The sequence below is a fragment of the Bacillus rossius genome, chromosome 5, assembly GCF_032445375.1.
Source record: "Bacillus rossius redtenbacheri isolate Brsri chromosome 5, Brsri_v3, whole genome shotgun sequence".
NCBI lineage: Eukaryota > Metazoa > Arthropoda > Insecta > Phasmatodea > Bacillidae > Bacillus > Bacillus rossius.
Genome location: NC_086333.1, coordinates 63,650,266 through 63,672,138, shown reverse-complemented (window position 1 = coordinate 63,672,138; position 21,873 = coordinate 63,650,266). Strand labels below are relative to the sequence as shown.

General features: G+C 38.5%; 1 protein-coding gene across 1 annotated transcript in view; it reads left to right on the top strand.

The window, feature by feature from the left end:
* LOC134532284 (potassium voltage-gated channel subfamily KQT member 1) overlaps positions 1-21,873 on the top strand; it is a 371,136-nt gene that overhangs the window by 268,172 nt on the left and 81,091 nt on the right. The window contains exon 2 of the mRNA XM_063368703.1: positions 1,034-1,124. Within this exon, the coding sequence (XP_063224773.1) occupies positions 1,034-1,124 (91 nt within the window). The remainder of the gene's footprint in view (positions 1-1,033; positions 1,125-21,873) is intronic.

The following is a 21,873-nucleotide window of genomic DNA, read 5'->3' as shown; positions in this document are numbered from 1 at the left end:
TAAAAGTTTAAAACATAATAAGTAAGTCTGAGCCTTGTCACCAAACGATTGAGTTTGAGTATAGATACGTTTTAGCGTAAAAACTACTCAGGGTACCGAAATTGTGACTGGCAAACTTAAAAAAGATACTTTTCACGTCTGTTGCTTTTAAATTTATTTACTGTTTAAATTAGTGGAAATAGCTTTTAGTTTAAGTTTTAGAAACAGATAGATAAGTTAAAATATTTAACATTCACAAGGTACATGCAGTGCAACTATTTTAGCACAAAAATGTTAAAGTCTACACTCAACGACTTACAATGCCAAGGCGGTTGCGATAAATCTATAACATATAGTTGAAATTCATACAAATAACGGTCAAATAAGCTAATAAAGTAAAACGCTATGACAAGTCGTTTTTATGTAACGGTAGCGTGAGTAACAGGCAGGAATATTAGTTTTTGCAGATAAAAAACTTTCTGTATTCTAAAGAAAAATATAAAATATTATATATTTAATACGTTTAATACATAAAAAATCATAGTATGATAATTGCTTCTAAAATTTTATTTCAAATGTTTGGTTTATTTGGCCATCAGTTTTCTTCTAAGCTTACAATAATTTGGTGTGTAATATTAACTTATCTTTATAGAATTAGTAGCTTATTTCTTCATTAAAAAAAGTGTTGAATTATTTTAATGACAATACAAGCTTTCTTATGCTTTAAATATTCATGTCAAACAAAAGTCTTATTTGCAGTGAACTTATTTTTCAGTGGCTCATATTTAAACAAACCCCTTTATTGTGTATCAAAGAAAGCGATTGCATAGTGTATGTATTTTTTTTTTGTGCTTAGTATTATTTTATTGTAAAATAAAATATCCTAGCAGTTTTATAGAGATTTGTTTTTATTTGTCGTGGTAGTATTAGAACGTACAATTTATTGAGAAATCAAACTGTAACCTTTTCCATAACTCATATTCTGTGGCTGTGTGTTGTTTACGTGTGTTGTGCAGTAAGTCTGACCCATCTCTCTTTCTGGTTGTGTTCACAGGTTCATGCTTGTCCTGGTTTGCCTTATCTTCAGCGTTCTTTCCACTATAGACAGTTATTCTAACTTCGCCAACGAGACCCTCTTCTGGATGGTGAGACAACAGCTTTCTTAACGCAAACCATTATCTTCCTCTGCTTCCCCTTTGTTTTCACAGACACAGTGCATGGCATTTTTAATTATAAACTCAAATTAAATTTTCTTTAAGTGAGAAATTTTAGATGAAAGGAACTTAAATTGGTTTTATTTTTGTCCTTGTTTCAGAAAATTTGCATACATGAAAAACATTGTGATTTGAAAAGTTCACTTTTATTTTGCTTTTCGTGTTATGTGTCCCTTCTTTAAACAGTTATTCTCTTCTTATTTCAGTGTCAATATGCATGTATTTATGTCTAACATTTTCATGAACATATATTTTTATCATTAACTATTCAAATATTTATTCAAACATTTCTGAAACTTTTTTTTTACTGGAAATAAGGTAAATAACATTATATGTGTTTATAGCAATTTTATTTAAGAAAACTATGTAATTATTCCAAAAAAGGTTTTTCTTCGAAAGAAATAGGCACAATAAATTTTCCGGTCTATAAATTATATACAAAACCGTTTAATATTGTTTTATACAGTGGTTATGTGTGAGTCTTTTTAAATTGTTGGTATATATCAATTATCTGACTTTATAATTCCTGTTTTATTGTGTTTTAGTATATATTTATTACCTTTTTTCCAACTGATGAGGTAGCCAATTTAAAATATCAAGAAGCACGCACCTATTGTATTTTAATAAAGAGAATACTATTGTTTACACTTAGATGTTTATTTATTTTGGTCATAACAATGTTTAGAATCATGAAAAACCTTATTACAGGAATGTTATTTTAAGATTTTTGAAACAATCACATCTTTATATGAATTGTAGAGTGCAGTTTTGTTTTTTTATCTCGCATATCAGTTTATTCTTATTTATGCTTAGTATTAGTTAGAAAAATTTCTAAATTTATAACCCTTATCCTCTTTTCCCACAAGGAAAATGAGAAAATTCAGCACTACAGGCCTAGTAAATATGGCAATATCGATTAACCAAATAAAATCATACTCATCCCATTTTTTTTTACCACGGATGTGAAATATAAAAAAAATTATAATAAGTTTACATTTATATTGATAAAATGTCGAAAACATATTTGAAAATTATGACATACTTATCTTAAAATGGTGCAATATGAGCAATGCCCTGAAATTGCGTGAGCGAGAGAAACGAAATCTACATCGTTTAGGATTTTCCAGAAAATTACTTCGTAAGACTCAAACCACCATTCGAGCGAAAAAGTGTTTCTGAGACATAAATAGACGCAACTTCGTGGAGCACATTTTTTATCAGCGTTTTAGTTCATTACAGTTATTCTGGATCATTCTCCGACAAAATCTAATCTTCGTTGAATGGTGTCCCACAGGCGTTGCAAACTTTCTTTGAACCTGTTTTGACGGTTTTTGTATCGCACCAACGATTTCGAAATCAACGCCGGGTGTCGGTTCGTAGGAGACATTTGGCTGTTATGATTACTAGACGCCCAAATACAGACTTTTTTTTTAAAGGGTTACTACAACTTCCCCACCAATGAATTATTTCATTCCTGAACTTAGATGGTTTTACCCGTCTTTCTTCTCTCATCATCTCCAAATCTAAGTTTTACTCTTGAGAATACTATTTTACAAATTTTTCTTCATAAGGTGAAAATTAACAAATGTTACGCCATCAGGTTGGAGTCCCTTTTTTATCGTTGTCAAAGATCGGTAGCTTTATAACGTGTCTATATAATGAGTTTAAAATTAGAAATAACGATTAAATAAAATAAAAAGCTCTCAAATGTTGAAATTCAAATAAATAAAAAATGTTGTTAGGATTTTTAAGTTTCCGTGTTGGTTTTTTGAATTTCACAGTTTATTCTTTAAAAATACTAGTTAATATAACATTGTATATACCCATTTGCGGTTTTTAGAGCCACCACTTTTTGTATATTGTATTAGATAAGCATTAATGTAAATATAAATCGTGATTTTAGGAGCCAAGGATGGTTGTTATGTAACAATAGGTTAACTCGACATTATTTTTAAATATCATCAACGAACACAACATTTGGTATCCAATAAAATTTCATTAACATACTTTCAATTATTTCTTGAATATCAAGAGAGGAAAAAAATATAACTACTCAATATTTTATTTAAATGTAAAAAATAAATATTATTAATGAGACCAGAGATATATGTGACCTGCCTTGTTCCTGATTTCGTTCGGAACGAAACAGCATTCATTTAGTTATATGCTGTGTAGTTAGTAGAGTCTGGATCGTTTTAAAGCTATTTTCAGAGGGGTTGGGAAAGAGGTAATTTGGTTTAACCTGAAATATCTATTTTTATGCTCCTTGTTCACACGTACAGTTAGGTACGTTCTAGCATCTGGTGTGTTGCGGGTTGCCGATGGCTCGAAGCCAGCCGGCGCAGAGCTGCAGACGAGACCAGGGCAAAGGTCGAAGTTGATGCGGCGACAGGTGCAGACTGGCTGACATGCCGAAAATACGTCGCTGACCGAAAAAAAAAAGGAGATGGGGAATTCACTGCTTTTTTTTACCTCTACCTCTGCAATTGCCATTTAAGGCTTTTTTTTAAATAAAGCACCACTTTTTTTTGTGTAACCGATTCCTAGGTTTGCTTTTAAAAATACCTCTCCCCCCCCCCCCCCACACACACACACACTAAAAATCATGGGTCAGGCTTTCCTACTTCATAATACATCCAGCTGCTAGTCCTCAAGGAAATGAGGATCCAACCAGACGTGGACCAACCTTGGACGTCTTTGCTTGTAGAGCTGTCGAAGACTTGTGTCGTGTTGGACGTAAATAGCTCGTTGTTGAGATTATAAAATCTTACATAATGAACTGTGGACGTCTGAGTTTCAACTGGATAAGCGTTTCATATTTTCTTTACTGTGTGCATTTCAATAATATTTTTGCTGCAAATTGCTATTTTGCGTTGAATATATAGAGCACAACGTGTTTGTATCGGAGTAACTTTTATTACTAGTAGTTGGCCCCGAACTGTGACCATGCACCTACTTATTTATTATCATAACTTTATTTTCTGCCTGTCTATGAATTGGTCTGTCATACGCGATTTTACCTAATTTCATTTTCCAGTCTTTTCTCCTCATTGATTCTTAACAAAAAATGTTTTTCACGCCAGAAACAAATTATAGAAGAATTAGATACAATTTAGGTAAATTTAATTGCTTAATATATTCTTTAATTCCTTTGAATCATAGAGTTTCATGATCTATATGGGCACTATCCTGTTTGGATTCCAAGCCAGAAATTAAAATCATGTGTTTGATTTTTGAAAGCTAGTTGTGTGTTTATTAAATATTTTTTAAAAAAATCCTTAACCGTTTTTTTTATACACGAACTTAAAAATTCAATTGGCCATACCAAATTTCATGAAAATCTTATCTACGGTTCAAACGTTATCGTCATAAAAGGTCACATACAAACATAGAACTATGCATACACATAAAACGCCAATCGCTCTGGTTGTTAAAATGACCTTTGTTCGGTCGGTCGAAAAATCGCACATCAACATTTTATATCAGCTGAATTTGGCAGTTACGTCAGCGAATCGTTAGCCACTGTTGGCCTCATTTGCATGATACTAGAATCTGTCTTCAACGTCGTTAGTCTTTGGTACACACAGGACGGTTCCCACCGTCTACATCAGGCGTAGTATAGGTGTCTAAATTCCTGTGATGAATTCTTCCAGCTAATCCTATAGACATTCTTGCTTCCTTATAAATTTCTCACATAGATATGCGATTCCCGTTGACGTGCGTGATTGTCATCATTGATAAAGCAACGTAAAGAATTTTTATCAAACAAATTTCGTAAAAATAAAAACTTGTATTAATATGTTTCTGAATTTGATTCCCAATCAAAGAGAATTCTGTTTAATTTTTTTTATACTTGCAGTTTTATTGATAAATAATTTTGTTTGCAGTTTTCATTTTTTTTTTCAGAACTGTGCTGGTTAGAAATAAGTAAATTCTTAACAACGTAATAACTGCATTTTACGAAGTTATTATTTTTTGTGGTTTTAAAGCCTAGAAACTTGCGGTATTTTTGAGGCAAGGTACTTCATGTGGTCGGAAGAGAAAAATAATTTTATGGTACTTTTTTTTTGTCAAGAGCATTTGGATTCACTTCGCTAAGTACGCGCGCACCCGAATCCGCATTACTGAAAGCTTCATGGCTTCAGCGCAGGCCCTGAAATCTGTGGTAACGCGAGAGAGAAAAATGGCGCACGCTTAGAAAGATGAATTTTTCGAATGAATTATTCGAGTAACGTCTGACGGCGCGATGAAACATTCATCCCGGGAACTCATTATCTCGGCCGAGGAGACGCTGAGTTAACGTACGGTCGAAACAGCGTTCGAAAAATTCTGCGCGCCCGGTAGGTTTCTCATTTCCGCAGAGCTATGTGTGGACGTGTTTTGACGTAGGCAGGGGTCTGACGGGGAGGTGAAATATATATACATTTTTTTTTTTTTTTAACCGAGGCTGGATATCGGTTACATGCAAAATAAAAATGCCTGGTGCTTAAAAAATAAAATTTTAATGGCGATTGCAGGGGTAGAAGTGAAAATTATGCCCAAAGGTAATGAGTTACCCACTCACCTCCCCCCATACTTTTTTGGTCATTGGCGTATTTCTGGCGGTAGCGTCAGTCTGCACCTGCCGCCGCATCAACTTTGACCTTTGCCCCGGTCTCGTCTGCAGCGCTGCGCCTGGCTGCGAGCCCTCGGCAACCCGCAGCACACCATAATAATCTGGACTTGAGTGCCAAAAGAGCCTAAGTCCAAATTTGGCGATTTTTTTTCCTTTGTGCCAGATTAAGGCTGGCTTGTAGAGTCGTGACTTGAGATACAGTAAAGTGTTTCTCCATTGTTTACCCTGCAAAGTTTTTGCTTAGAATTTACTTACCTGACTTTGCAAGCGGCCCTGATTCTTAAAATTTAGCAAGAGTTTTAAGTTTCTAAGTCCTATGCTTTAGTTTAACCGGAAAAAAAAAAACATTAGTTATTTACTAAGTTTTTGTACCTGTGGATGAAGGGAAAGGTCCCCCATTTGGAAGAAGTTAATCATAAGTTCATTCTTGTGGCCACACACAAATGGATGTTGATGGAAAACACAGAGCAGTTTATGTAATTTAGTGTAAAGTTTCTCAATAACTTATGTCCAATTTTATTTCACAACTAATTTTCACAAGCAGCTCTTCAATTAATGTATTTCAAACCATGAGCGTTTTATTCTAGGTAATTATAAGAAAATAACGTTTTGGTTGAGAATAAAAATTGACCATTTAATATTTCTAGAAGCAATGTAACTCTAAATATAAATGAGTAACTTTGTATTATACAGAATTGACTAAATAGGATTTTTTGTTGGGAGTTCTGAAATTTAAATTATCTTACTCCAGGATTGTTAAAGAATATGTATTTGTTTACAAGTAATAATATAAAACCTTTAAAGTTATTATTTAAATCATTAGGTGATTCTAAAAAATTTTTTAGCACAAGTGCTAATTATAAAAAAAAACGCATCTGAATAGTCAAAATAAGTGATTAAATATTAATTTTTTTTTTCAACTTTTGATAACGTAAGTGGTACCATTGACGTAGTTGTATGCAACCATAAGTTTTCTGTGGTGAAATTTAGTTATATTACATCGTATTACATTGTTAAAATAAAATGCGAGGGTCTTTTCAAAAGGAACGCGAAGAGTATTGGACAGATTTCCAAAAATTATTTCACTGCTATAAAACCAATTTATCCCAGATGGATGTACACAAAGTTTTATTATTTTTTTAAATAAGCTTCCGTAAAAAATAAAATATTCGTGCATGAAGCAGTAGAGAAACTACCAAAATAACTGTTTGTTGGTTTAACGCTACGCGCACAACACAGTAGCCATTTCGCGCGATATAGCACAAGGGGCACCGTACGAAATAAGTATGTTATCTTGCATATATCATATATATCTCGCAAGTGAAAATATATGTTTGTATCTTAACCCAGTCTGTCTGTAAGCTGGCGTTGGAACTTGGTCGTCATTTAAAGCATTCTTCAAATAAAACCTGCGGTGTAAGAACCCTTTTGCGGACCCGTTCCACGGCTAGTTGTTTGGTATTTCGTTTCCAACTTCGTGAAATGTGATTGGAAAAGCGGAGCGGTGCGCGCGGGCTGGAACCAATCAGCGTTGAGAGCCGGCACGAGATCCAGGCCCGAACGTGCATGGATGGAAACAAGCTGGTCGGTGCTTCTACGCTGTTAAAACTGTCCGCCTTAATTTTACGAAGAACAGAAGGAATTTCGTAAATATGTCGTCACCCGAGTAAATTTACTGGCACTGAATTCACTTAGATTTCACATGAATCCACGAGAATAATCTTCGTATAACTTTAGGCAGAACATTCAAAAACCTTTTTGATACTATTGCAGAAAAACACAGTTATTTCTTCCACGTATGTTCCCTACCGTGTTTTTACAAACAAACAAAAATAGAATGCGTTATTTCTACACTGTAATTTCTTTTTTGTAAATGGAATATACATATTCATGTAAACTTACAGATATTTGTAAATTTGTGCATTTGCATGAAAACAACTGTACGAAATAGTGTTCGCAGTAATACTGGATTCGGATTCTTACCCGGACATTTATTCTTTGTGAATTGTCCCAGTACCTCCTGTAGTTAAAGTTGTTTTAAACCTTTCCCTGAATAGCTTTCCAGTATTAACTACGCACATTAACAAGCATAATAAAACAAAATAAAGTCCCATTATTGAATATAGGCCTACTTTTATATTTTCCGTGGCTTAGAGAAATATATATGTTTGGATTAAACATAAATATAAATATAAACTTTTGGCCAATTAGCGTGATAAATACTCAGAATTATCCTGAAAAACGTATTTGATAAATTCAAAATAATAACCATATCAACGTGTTGAACAAAGTTGCAATATATTTCTTGTAGTGTTACACGCTTATTTCTTTACAATCGGTTTCCAAAGAAATTTGTTGAATAAAGTACAGAAATTGTTTTTCCCCCCGCCTGTGTACGAAGACCCAGTTATCTCAGATGACTAAGAAGTCTGAGGTTAGTTTGAGGGTGAATTCTTCGTTGAGAGGTCAGCATGATCGAATCAAATTTCCGTCAGTTCGGGCGGCGAGTTGGAGCGGGGCTGGAAGATTCCAGCTCGCGGCACGCAGCGAGGCGCGCGCACGCGCAAAATAAACTAAATAAACTAAATAGCCGATGGCTCCCGAATGATAACGGAACCCCGCGAAGCGCAATCTCCTTAAAAGCCCAGCCCGAGGATGCGAAACACACTCACGCACTTGCGTGTTTCTCCAAAACCCCACCCCCCTCCCAATCCTTTTTTTTTTGCTGATTTTAGATTTTTTATTCTATTTAGATATGCCATCGCTAGTTACATTGTATGTCATAGTAAACCTCAATAGCGGACAAAAAAATTGGTTGTCTGTAAAGTCGGTTTACGGACGATAGTTTAACGTGACGTCATAACAAAACATTGATGAAATGATTGCATACTTTTATGAATAAAATTTAATCATTTTTATTTTAATAATAAAAGAATAAATACTTGATATTATACTAGTAATCAGATTTTTAAAATGCAATAATAATTAACCTTTATTGCCGAAATTGTTGTTGTAATAAGCAATGAAAACCACATTAACTTTTCACTTCACTTTATAAACAGTCGACGAAACAGTTCACGTGTAGATGACTTGTAATTAATTTTAAAAACTGGCGTTTAGCTATAAAGTTGAAATATAATTATGAACAAGTTTTCATATAAATATACTGTAATCAAATATCTATCATCAATTATATGAATCACCATAATTTTTTAGTCAATTGTAACATAACCTATTATTACTGCACTCGCCGACAGCGTAACGGAACACAGCGTAACGGAACAATGAGCGTGCGTGCAGCCGGCGTTCATCTATTTATTAGACGTTGTCACGTCAATAATTATGAATGTGCAGACACACAGGGAACAACAAGCCAAAATCAGCCGAGGTCATTCATCAAAAGAAAATAGCGTAGAAAATTCCGTGGAAGGAATTATAAAAAAAATATTACAGTTCAGACGGATGTAGTGGAATGACGACAACGCCGTGCGTCCATGTAGGTTCCGGCAAAATGTGTTTCTTACAAGGCAATGGCTTTGATGGCTTGTCACCCGGGATCCTTCGGGGACATTCGGGTGTGTTATTTTTTAAAGGGTAGGGGGGGGTGTCTCGTCAGCCGTGGTACGCCGCCTTTGGTTTCTAATTCATTTAAGTTAGGATGGCCTGCAGAAGTAGGCAGCCATATTTGATTTGTTTTGTATTGTTTACTACTACTTCTAAAATCATCCTTAGTTAATCCTTAAGCTGAGCTTATTATTATTTTCTTTCGAAGAAGAGATTGTTCAAACGACGACTCTTTAATTATCAGTATGAAGCAGCTACTAGCCATAAAACCACATTTTTATATTTTTTTAAGTGAAAAATGTTTGTCTCTATGATATATTTTTCCCCACGTAAACAACCAGCCAACCGTTCGCCTTTCATTTGCTTGATATTGCGTCCAACTGCAGTACGGAGGTCAGCATGCTTCCTTTGAGAGAGTTTATGTGTGTATGTATACATAAAAATATAGATTTATATATATAAGAGAGTGAGATTCTGTATGTAGTTCACATAGCGCGGATACGCAAATGTCTAGAGCCGTGAAGATTGATAAGTAGTTTCTTTGGGGGAAGAAGGGAGGAAGTTTCCCTCCATGTGTAGATGAAACTGTCTTTAAGTTCCCCCTGTCCCAGACATAGAAGCTCTCAAACGCTCCTTCTGTAGACGAAACTACCGTTATTCAATTGTTTCCGACGCCCGGATAGCTTTTTGTCTTTTAAATGCAGGGGTTTCCTGACCAATACTTTGGCATTTAGGTAGGTAAATTTAATATTTATCCATCTATCGTTTATTTGTGGGCAAGATGAGTTGAGTTTTGCTTTGTTACTGTTGTGCTGATATACGTGGCCCACATGAAGTTAATTATGATAACTCTAAACTTTAAAAACATAAACGTGATGAACTGTCGCTTCACGTGCGCGTGTCTGCCATGAACTATGCTCCACTGTTTCGCTGTTTACGTTTAGAGATATCCTACAGACACAGTACTCTGTGGACCAAGTTTCAAATAACAGGAAGTGGGGTTACACATCTGCAATCAGGAAGCCGCGGAAATTATTTTAATATGAATTATTAAGTTCATTTTCATTAAACTTTTTATAACACGTCAGTAATTACTACGTGTGTTGTGGTGTATGCACCACTGCGTAACTTTTATCTTGGATTGTTGTTTATTGTTGCGTCGGGCGCTTAGGCGCCAAATCTGGACCAATCCCAGCAAGGCTTCGGTAAGCCGGCGCCAGTATATAAATGCCAAACCCTGTTTCTTCGAGTAGTTTCTCGTGCCTCCACGGACTGAACTTATGACACTCAGCGGTATATTTAGGCGTTATTTTGGACTTTGTGAACTTAGAAATTTTGAAATAGCAACTGCCTTTGTTTTAGACCTAGGAACGTGCAGCATCTTATAGCCAAACCTTCAATACAGGATAGGCTGGGCTACGTTAGAAGACTGTGCGTGTGTGAGTGCGACGCAACCATAGCCGTAAGTAAGTCGCTACACCGTCCGTCCTACTTGCGTTCTCCAAGCTGGAAGCTGTTTCTACCGTGGTGCATCGCCGGTAACAATTCCTCGTTACGCCATTGGAGGTCATGGACAATAGAAACGCAACGATCTAATTTACCCTAACGACGGTCTGTGTTTAACTGACATTTTGCAAACAAACTATTGTTCGTAAACCCTGCGAATATCAGTCTAGTTTGGAACTTTGGATAGATTTTGTGCCTACAACTGGGTTACTGCTAGCCGGCAAAATTTATAATATCAAAAACTAAAACCCTGGGAATCTATTGTAACGTGAAGACTAAAGTTTTGTGATGATACTAACTGTTTTTGTTAGTGTATCCAACTTAACTTCCAGTTTTAATTTGCATTCGGCTAGCACATACAACTTATCCTTGTTTTATTGAAGGACTAAACTATAGTGTTTTTGTTAATAACCTGAGCGAGCCTTGTTTACACTGTTAAATGTCAACTATCCATTTTTATTGTTTCGTCAGTCATAGGTTTTACGAGCTACCCTGATAACTTTGGTATTTGTTTACGTTTGAAAACGTATAATTCTGGAGCCATGTAAAAATCTATTTTAAAAACATCAGTATTTTGTTCATTGTAGATAAGCATCCCTGTCTCACTCTTAAGGTTTCGTCACAAGCTATAGGCAAGTGTGTGTTGTTTTTGTTGAATATTATTGATATTGCAGTACTTATGTTTTTTACGTGGCTGAAGTGGGTTGACTGCTGGATCAGAATACAGTACACTGCTAACACCACAACACAAACAGCAGTATACACAATACTACCACGACTGTACTTTGCAACACAACAGCCACACTACAGCAAGTGACAGGCTGCCTACGCAGCCATGTATAACATCATAACACGCTACTACTACCTTAACACGACTACTACACTGGTTACTTATTTAAAACTACTCTTGAAAGTTTTACACTACATTAGCTTTTATCCGGTAAATCGCTCCCTCTCAAAAAAATCAAGGGTTTTTGCCAATACAGCACCAATCCTCTATGCCCATAATTGGTGCTCTATTGACATAAACTACAGAACAAAACTACAGAGCATTACATTAGCACGATACTGTATACAATGTTGTATGTCAAGCGTTAAGTTGAAATAAACAACAGAAACAATATAGAAAATATTACATAATACGTTTATTTATTGTTACAATGTAAATATATCAAAACAAAAAATATGTTTACATTTTATGGAAAGCACTATACACAATTATTTATCTATAGCTTTTTTACCCGTGGCTTCGCTCTCGTGGTTTTAAGGAAAAATAACGGATATTTTTTTTCAATAATCGACAAATCCAACCCAAACTTATATACCTTAGATATATGTATTTCTTGAGGACATGCATATCACGAATAAATTAAGTTACATCAAAGAGATATGGAAGTGCGGATGTAAAGTGAAAGTTAAAATTGAGTATAAATATTAACTAATAGACAAATCCAGCCGATGCAATAGCCGTTGCCATGGAGACGCAGAAAGTATCAACAATGTAAAAGCCCGTCACCATGGATACAACTAAAGCTTCACCCTATCTATCCCACAGGAACTGTGCATTTTATTACGGGATGAAAGGTAGCCTATGTCACTCTCCAGCCAATAAACTATCTCTATGCAAAATATCATGTCGATACGTTGCTCCGTTGCTGCGTGAAAGGACAAACCAGCAAGCACACTTTCGCTTTATAATATTAGTAGGATAAACCTACAGTTTATAAGCTTACGTATACCACTCCAATATTAAAACGGCGAGTGAGTGACATGGTATCTTTGTATTTATTTATTTTTCCTTCTTTGTTTCCACCTGTGTGCGTGCTATCCCGTAGTCCTCAAAACGTGATCTCTAAATACCTCCCTCGCCAGGCGAGAATACAGTTGCCCTGAGAGAAGGGAAACAAAAACAAAAATTGAAAGTAATTGTCAGGAATGACGCGAGAATCGCTGCCATCGCTCGGGCAGCGGTGGTCCGGTAAAATAAAAAAAAATAAAAAATAAAAAAAACACCTTGATTTCGCACCTCGCTTCGATTCGCGTAATCCGATCGGCAGTTTTAATCAGCTCGGAAAAGCGATAAAACGGCGTGTTGATCTCCGCGCTTCGGTATTTTCTTCTTTTTTCCCCCACAGCATTGGGGAGCTATAATAGGCTGGTCAGTGTCCGTGATGGTTGCGTAACTGACTTTTCCGGTAGTTTCACTTGTTCTGGGGCTCTAATTGTTTTTAACTTTATTTCTTTCTTTCTTTAAGAAATTAATGTAGAAATTTGGGTAGTAGGTGTCTGCAATATTTCCCATGATCAAAATTGAATACAAAATGATTATCATCCTTACCCCTTACCCATGTGTACAGTAAAACAATTTTTGCGGTTGTAATGATGTGTTTGTTTAACAAAACGCACGTCATGATAACATTTTTTTACGAGAATTCCCAGCTAGTTACTTTCAAGATATAAAACAATACTTGTGGCATCAGCTTTTATATATAAACTAGCTAAACCCGGCCACGCTTTGCTGTGGCACAGTTTAATATTAATTCATTGTTTAATTTAATATTTTACTGTGCATGGCTGTGGAATGTAATAGAAGAAATAAAAATGTGTTTAGCTTAAATATTTTTATTGTAAAGCTAATGGAAGGACTACATTCCTTGTTTTCCCATTTTTTGCATAAACATATAGATCACATGGTTTACCGACTCTGGAGCACCCGACATATAACTGTCCATGAGAGAAGCATTCATTTTCTAAATTCAAACCGCACACTTGCAAAGATTGTCCTTGTGCTTTATTGATGGTCATAGCGAACGCAAGGCGTATTGGAAATTGAAGTCGTTTGAACTCGAACGCCATATCTGTCGGAATAAGTGGCATTCGTGGAAGTAATACGTCTTCACCTTTATGAAGTCCAATCAAAATTGTTGCTTCAATAAGATTATCCCTTAAATTTTTTAACTACTAATCGTGTACCATTACATAATTTAGGCTGACAGATATTTCGAAGCAATATAATTGGCACACCAATTTTCAAATTCAAAATATGTGGTGGTAATCCTGGAACATCGAGTGAATTGAGAAATTCCGTTGGAAAGTTCACTGCTTCATTTTGGTGCACTACTGAATCAATAGATTTGTATGTCATTGTTTCACCTTCGATTCTGTTTATAATACTATTGTTCATATCGTGTACGTCAACATTTTTAGCCGCTAGAATGGCTCTTTCGCTCAACCATGCATGATTTTTGAATTTTGTTTCGATGTTTTGGAATACCTTGTCTACTAATTCCTCTTTTGAATCTACGATGTTGCATAAATCAGATGATAAGCTGATTTTTCCTGTTTCTGGATTTGTAGGTACAGTGCCGTTACCAACTTCAATTAATTGTCTTGAAAATATGACTGCTGTTGGATCGTTCTGAAGTTTAACTCGCATATTCGTGGTTAAATGCATTTTTTTTACTGTGCTCCAAAAATTTGAATATTTTAAGCAGGCATGCAATTCATCAGCAGGTGTTGAGCGAGGTATCACTGGGAGCGTTTGCCTGAAATCACCGGATAGTAACACCAACACTCCCCCAAATGGATCTGGATTATTTCGCAAATATTTCAGTGTATGGTCTAATGCTTCCAATGACTTTTTGTGAGCCATTGTACACTCATCCCATACAATGATTTTGCACGTCTGAAGAACTTTTCCCATTCCTGATGAGGAGTGGACGTAGTTATAAAATAATATTCATGGATTTTATTTTTTAAATCTTAAATTTTTTCTTAATACAATGAAATATTAGTTCTGTAATTATTGTTCCGTTCATAATTGTTTACACAGAATGTATTGAAAAAAAATTAAGTCAATTTATATAAAACCTTCTATGAAAGTTATACTGACTGTTTCATTGATAAAATTACTAAGAAATATATAAAAAAATATAAGTTTTAAAAGCGAATAAAAATTTATAATTAACCAAAATAAACTCAAAATAAACAAATGTATACTTTTAAAACATGTAATTAAATTAATTAAAATGTGAAGTTTTTATTGTAAACAAATAAATATGAAAAACACATTTCCAGTGTCACATGCTGTGCGATGCCCAGAAACATAAAACTTCTGCAATATTTTATGAGAAAAAGCAGCTAATAATAGGGTAGCTCAACTCACAACGATAGAATGTGGTTAAGTGTCGAAAAACGTGTCTTAGTTAATATATATACTTTAAGAGGATTTTTCGGCCTTGACAATTTTCGCACAACACAGAAAACACGATTTTTCATACTTTGGCACCATAAGGTTTAATGATAGTAGCCTACATAATTCATATTTCCAGTGAAAAAATAAAGTTAAATTATTTCCAAGATAAAAAAACTATATGAATACAAAATTCTGAAAATAGTGTTTCATTAAATCACAATTTTTTTATAAAACATAAGTTTACTCACTTTACAGATGAAATCCAACCAATTCCATTCTTTAATTAAACATTTATAAATGATACCATACACATAAACTGGTCACAGTGACACATTTTGTGCTTAATCAATATTTGGCTTATTAGAAAACAAAACAAAAGTGTTAAAAGATTATTGTTGGAAAAATCAACAAACACATTTTGCTATGACAACAGGGTTGATATGACAACCGGTTTGATATATCAACAATTATCATAACAACGTACGTGATTATAACAAATTATAATAGCAATATATAAGATATAAGCTATAAGATAAGAATTATTTAATTTTCAAATGTATTGTACGAAATGTATTTTTTAATTTAAACGTATTTTTATCAATAGAGTCGAAAGAATATACTTTCAAATTAAATAAAGTTTTTTATTCTTTCTTGAAATATATATATATATATATATACATATTTGTGTAAATTATAGTCGTCAAGGCACAATGGTCGAGTAGCCGTAGTCCGCCCCGTGCTCGCGTGGTGAGCGGACGTGTGCGACGCGACGTGTCTCGTGCGCTGTTACTCTCCTGGTTTAGTGCGAGAGCGAGTTAAGTGTCGTGCGGCTTACACGTAACGTATTCTAAAGGCTTCTTACTGACTTTCGCAGGACCATCATGGCGACTTGCCAACCGACCCCACGAGTGAATACCCTTCGCGTGAAGTGTCAAACCAAACCGCTCGCGTTGGACTTACTCCGATGGCTCGACGAGACCCTTGGGCTGCAGGATGACGAAGTGATTGCTGTACAGGTCGACGGACGCCAACGGTGCATCTTTGTGAAGTTGACATCACTACTACACTGCGAGAGGATCATCCGAGAGACCGGCGGAACGTCTCAGATACACGCAGCGAGCGGTGAGTCACTACAAGTAGACATAGAACTGGCGCTAGACAACCTGAAAACCGTCAGGGTCGTAAACATTCCCGTGGAAGTACCAAATGAACGGATTGTTTACTCGCTCACTCCGTACGGAAAGATACACACGTGCGTGGACGAAATGTGGGGGGTGTATCGCAAGTTCAAAGCCAAGACAGGGGTACGAATAGTGAAAATGGAACTCAATCAAAATATTCCCTCACAGCTGGTAGTCGATGGGCATCACGGGTTCGTAGTGTATGACGGACAACTCCAGACCTGCAGTCACTGCTCGCAGGCGGGACACCACCGCGCGGCCTGCCCCACTCTTCCGCGCGAGCGGTCGGGCGCGCCGCGCACGTGGGCGCAGACACTGCAGAGTGGCGCGCAGAGCAGTCGCTCGACAGAACCGCACGAAGTGCGGGACCGGCCCACCACCTCTGGGGCGAGCTTACATCCGCCGGCACAAACTCTGACGTCAGAAGACAGGGAGGAGAGGCCTTATGAGGCGGTCCCACTCAAAACTCTGCTGTACACCATTACCGCATCACCTCTTGCTCCGACTCAACAGGACATGCCCGCCCCGGATATACGACTCGATACGCCCATTGACATGGAGGATGACGGAATGTCCGAATGCTCACAGGAGGCGCACTCCACCAACCCCCGCTCAGGCAAAAAGTCCGGTGGGCGTGAACGGCCCCCGAGCGGGCGCAAGGACAAAAAGGCCCGTCATGCGAGTCGCAGTCCAAGTCGCGACACCGCCCTACCGGACAGCCCGCGTTCACAACGTAAATATTCACTCCGCATTGCCCAGCATGCGATCGAGCAAATCAAGGGGGGCGCGATCAGCATAACGGAACAGAGTGGGGGAGGGAATGGCGTAGCTAGTAGCAAAGACGTAGCGGATGACTAGAGTTTTAACAATTGCCACTGTCAACATTTGTGCAATTGAAGCTCCTTTCAAATTTCATGCTTTACACAGCATTGTACGTGCGCACGCTATCGACGTACTATTTTTACAAGAGTGTGCGCTAGAGCGGCTACCATATTTTGACCAATATAATGTGTACCCCAACATCGGCCCTCAAGGGAGAGGAACCATTGTTGTCACAAAGAACCATCTTGAACTCACGCACATCAGAGCGCACGCATCTGGGAGGATAATCTCTGGCACACTCATGGCGCTCAATCCCTCCTGCGCTACTGGCAGGAGCATCATCGGACAATGTGTGAATGTCTATGCCCCCTCTGGCTCTCAGCGTCGAACAGAATGCCAGGAATTTTTTCGCCAGGAAATCCTTCCATTTATAAGGAATGATGGCACGGGTCTTATTCTAGGTGGAGATTTCAATTGTATAATTACACCCAGTGATCACGTTGGTGGACACTACCCCATTAACACGGCACTGCATGAGCTCGTTACTGCCATTGATGTGGAGGACATGGTCGACATTCTTCAAGTACCCACACCACATTACACCTTTCATGCCTATTCATCTAGTTCGCGCCTAGACAGGTTTTATATGTCCCGCACGCATCGACACAACGCGCGATCATATGATGTGGTGCCAGTGGCTGTCACAGATCATTACATGGTCGTTTGTACTGTGGCTGCTCCGGAGGTTTCACCCACACCTGGGCGTAACTACTGGAGACTACAAACACGCTTGTTGGGTCAAACTGAAGTGGACAATGATTTTCATCGGCGCTGGTCTCATTGGTTGCGATGTAAACAGAGGTACGCGGACACAGCGGATTGGTGGGATGGCTGCGTCAAACCAGGTCTGGCCAAATTATTTAAGCACCATGGCGGGCGTTGTAGACGGGAGCAGGACTCCCTTCTCTATTTGCACGAGAGGGCCCTGCGGGAATTAAGTACGCATCCAACCGCAGTTACCAATCCGAGGGATCAAGCCCGTCGCCTTAAGGAACGGATCATCGCCATCCACCGAGCGAACATGGAAAGTCGCATTGTATTCAATAACACCAAGAGTGCGCTACAGCAAGAAAGGCTTAGCATTCACTCCCTCATGCGAGATCGGAAGAGGCGTACACGAAGGCACATCAGCTCGGTTGTGGACGCGAATGGCACGGTCGTAAGGGATTCCACAACCATCCTCGCAGCATTTACAAGTAGTTACGAGGAACTCTATGCGGACCACGACATTGACTATGATGAAGGGACGTCATTCCTCGATGTGTATGACAGCAGCCTTGACGACATAGCACAGCACCATCTGGAGGCCGACCCAACTGACGAAGAGATCACACACATCGTTCGGAGGGCCCCAAAAACCAAATCCCCTGGTGTGGACGGTATCCCCTACGAATTCTACCAGCACTATTGGCCAACGATTCGAGAGGAATTTTGCGAAATGGCGCGCACGGTCATTCGACGAGGGCGTCTGTGCAGCACGCAAACAGAGGGAATCATTGTGCTCATACCCAAGGTACCACAGCCACGTGAGGTAGCCCACTATAGGCCTATCACGCTTCTGTGTGCTGACTACAAAATCATCGCACCGGTGTATGCCAATCGTATTAAATCAGCGCTGTCTGATGTCATCGGGCCGGACCAACATTGTATTGTGCAGGGGACGTCCATCACACATGGCACTTCTGCGCTCCGCGATGTGCAGCTCCTGGCGCGCACAACGCCGGGCGCTGTCGCCCTCCTGAACATTGATCTTGAGAAGGCCTTTGACCGGGTGCAATGGAGCTTCCTCGACAGGGTGCTCGAGCACCTTTGCTTCCCTCCGACAGTTCGAGCTGTCCTACGCACGTTCCGTGAGAACCTAACCTCGAAGATGTCCATCAATGGTTGTTTTGGTGACAAATTTCCGATTCGCTCCTCTGTCCGACAAGGGTGCCCGCTCTCGATGGTACTTTTCGTCCTTTATATTGAGCCCCTTATAAGGAAATTTAACTCTACTCTCTCAGGACTGAGTATTCAAGGGAATCCTTTAACGTGCATTGGGTATGCAGATGATGTTACGGTCATTGTGCGTAGTGACCATGAACTCACGGCCGCTCATGCTATTCTTGAGGCCTTCCACAAGGCAACGCATGCACAATGCAACTTCGCGAAAACCAAAGTGTTGAATCTGAAAGCAGCGCCAGATGTGATTGTGCCACAGCATTCATTCGTGTCTACGGATGCGATCAGGACACTTGGAATACTTTTCACGGGTGACATCGGTCATACCATTCAAGAGAACTGGGACGGAGTGGTGCGGAATGTTCGTGGTAGCCTGCTTGAGTCACACCTTAGAAACCTCAACATCATCCAACGTGTATATATCGTTAACATGTACTCCCTTTCACAACTCTGGTACATGGCACAGGTGTTCCCCATGCCAGCTGCGATTGCAGCTCAAATCAGGCAATACATTGGATGGTTTATCTGGAAAGGATTCCTCTTCAAGGTCAGCCGCGATCAGCTGACGATGCCTGTCAGTAAAGGTGGTCTCGGACTCATTGAGCATGAGCAAAAAGCACGAGCCTTGTTCCAGAAATGCGTCATACAACGTGTCTTACAGGGTGGTCGCTCCTCGGCTTTGTACACAGCCGCATGGGGCGCCAGGGAGCGCCTACCCCGACACTACAAGTCCGCCGCCGATCACCTTCGCACGACGATTTCCGAACTTCCCGAAGGTACGCATGTCTCCACAAGACAACTGTATGGTTTCCAGCGACGAGCAACACCCTCTGTGCCGAATATTCAGAATAAGATCCTTTCTTTGCGTTGGCTGAACATATGGAAAAACGTTTCTGATCCTGAATTACCTACTCATCTCCGTGCCGAAGCTTTCACATTTGTCAACGACCTGACACCCACCCTTTATCGCAAGAAACGCATTGCGTTATCCCAGGATGACCACTGCGAACTCTGTGGCTACCGTGACACCGCCCTCCATCGCATATGTGCTTGCTCATTCTCGCGCCCCTTGTGGGAGTGGTGTAAAACCAAACTTTCCAGACTGCTCTGCCTACCTCCACGGGACGTGTGCGCGGACAGCATGTGCTACCTCGACATCACGGCCTTCCCTACCGTGAAGAGGCGGGCGGCTGTGTGGCTGATGGCGAATTTGATAGCTTTTGTGCTCAAAACTCAAGTGCCATACTTCTTGCGGGACTTCATATCCCAGCTACGACGTGACAGATGGTCTATGGTAAAAAACAATACGTTAAGAAGGAGGTTTGGACATTACCTTTTCATGTTTTGAAATTTGTACAGATGGTGTGGGACTGTGTTAATCCGCAGGGGCGAGGTATCAGTATCGTGTAACCCATTTGTGCTGACTGTAATCTGATGTGAGCTGTAATGTTATGTACATGCACATGATATCACAATAAACTAATAAACTAATAAAAAAAAAAAAAAAAAAAAGTAGCCTGATGTGCTTGAACTTCGACAATATGGTACAGCATCGTCGAGCGTGGTCACAACTAAGTTGGGTGACCATGATATTTAGTTATAGAAACTTTTTTTTCCGACTTTTCCGGTGGATTTTCCCAAACTTTTATTTAATATAAACACTCTTCTGTTAAGATGCAATGTTCTGTAAAAATTTCAATCCAAACCATCGTATACTTTCCGAGTTTTGCGGCCAAATACATACGGAAGCTAAATTTTTATATATATAGACTAGCTGTACCCTGCCACGTTTCGCTGTGGCACATTGTGATTGAATATTTTTTTTGTTTTTCCACTGTATGCGTAGATATAAGTAAAGACTATCTGGTTTTCCGACTTGGGAACACGCAACATACAGTTGTCCATGTAAAAAGCAATCCGCATCTAAATCTAAACCACACAATTCTAAAGATTGACCTTGAGCTTCATTGATTGTGATTGCAAATGCCAATCGAATTGGGAATTGCAATCTTTTAAATTGAAATGGTGTATCGGTCGGGATCATGGGTATTCGAGGAATGAGGACATATTCACCTTTGAAAGGCCCCGTTAAAATCGTTGCTTCCACTACGTTATTAATTAATCTCTTAACTGAAAGTCGCGTGCCATTGCAGAGTTTTGGCTGATTAATATTCCGCAAGAGGGTAATTGGCACACATATTTTCAATTTAAGTATGTGTGGTGGTATCCCTGGCTGATCAAGTGATTTTAAAAATTCCGTAGAACATATTAATTAAATTTAAAATTTAAATAAAAGGTATAGGGTCAAAGGAGTTCAAAAAATGAATAGCCTAGAACCATCTACATGCAATCCCACATCAAGTGGTGATAGACCCATACAAAACATAACCTCTACTTACGATTGATGCAATTGTTGTTATTGGCGATATAACATATTAATTAAATTAAAAATTTAAAAAAATGTATAGGGTCTAAGGAGTTCAAAAAATGAATAGCCTAGAACCATCTACATGCAATCCCACATCAAGTGGTGATAGACCCATACAAAACATAACCTCTACTTACGATTTGGATAACGGCGCAGCTCAATCGAGACACGATCACACTAAAGTACCTCATTCATATTGTATATATAGTCCCATACCGGTAAGCTTAGTCATTTTTTAATTATTGCACCTCACAATAAAATCATTCTCATTGTATATTGCCATTTCCCGCTCGCTTCACTTGACATAGTTTTTTCCATTGCTAAGAGAAATCCTTTGGCATGGAGAAACGTTTCCATAACAGAAAATT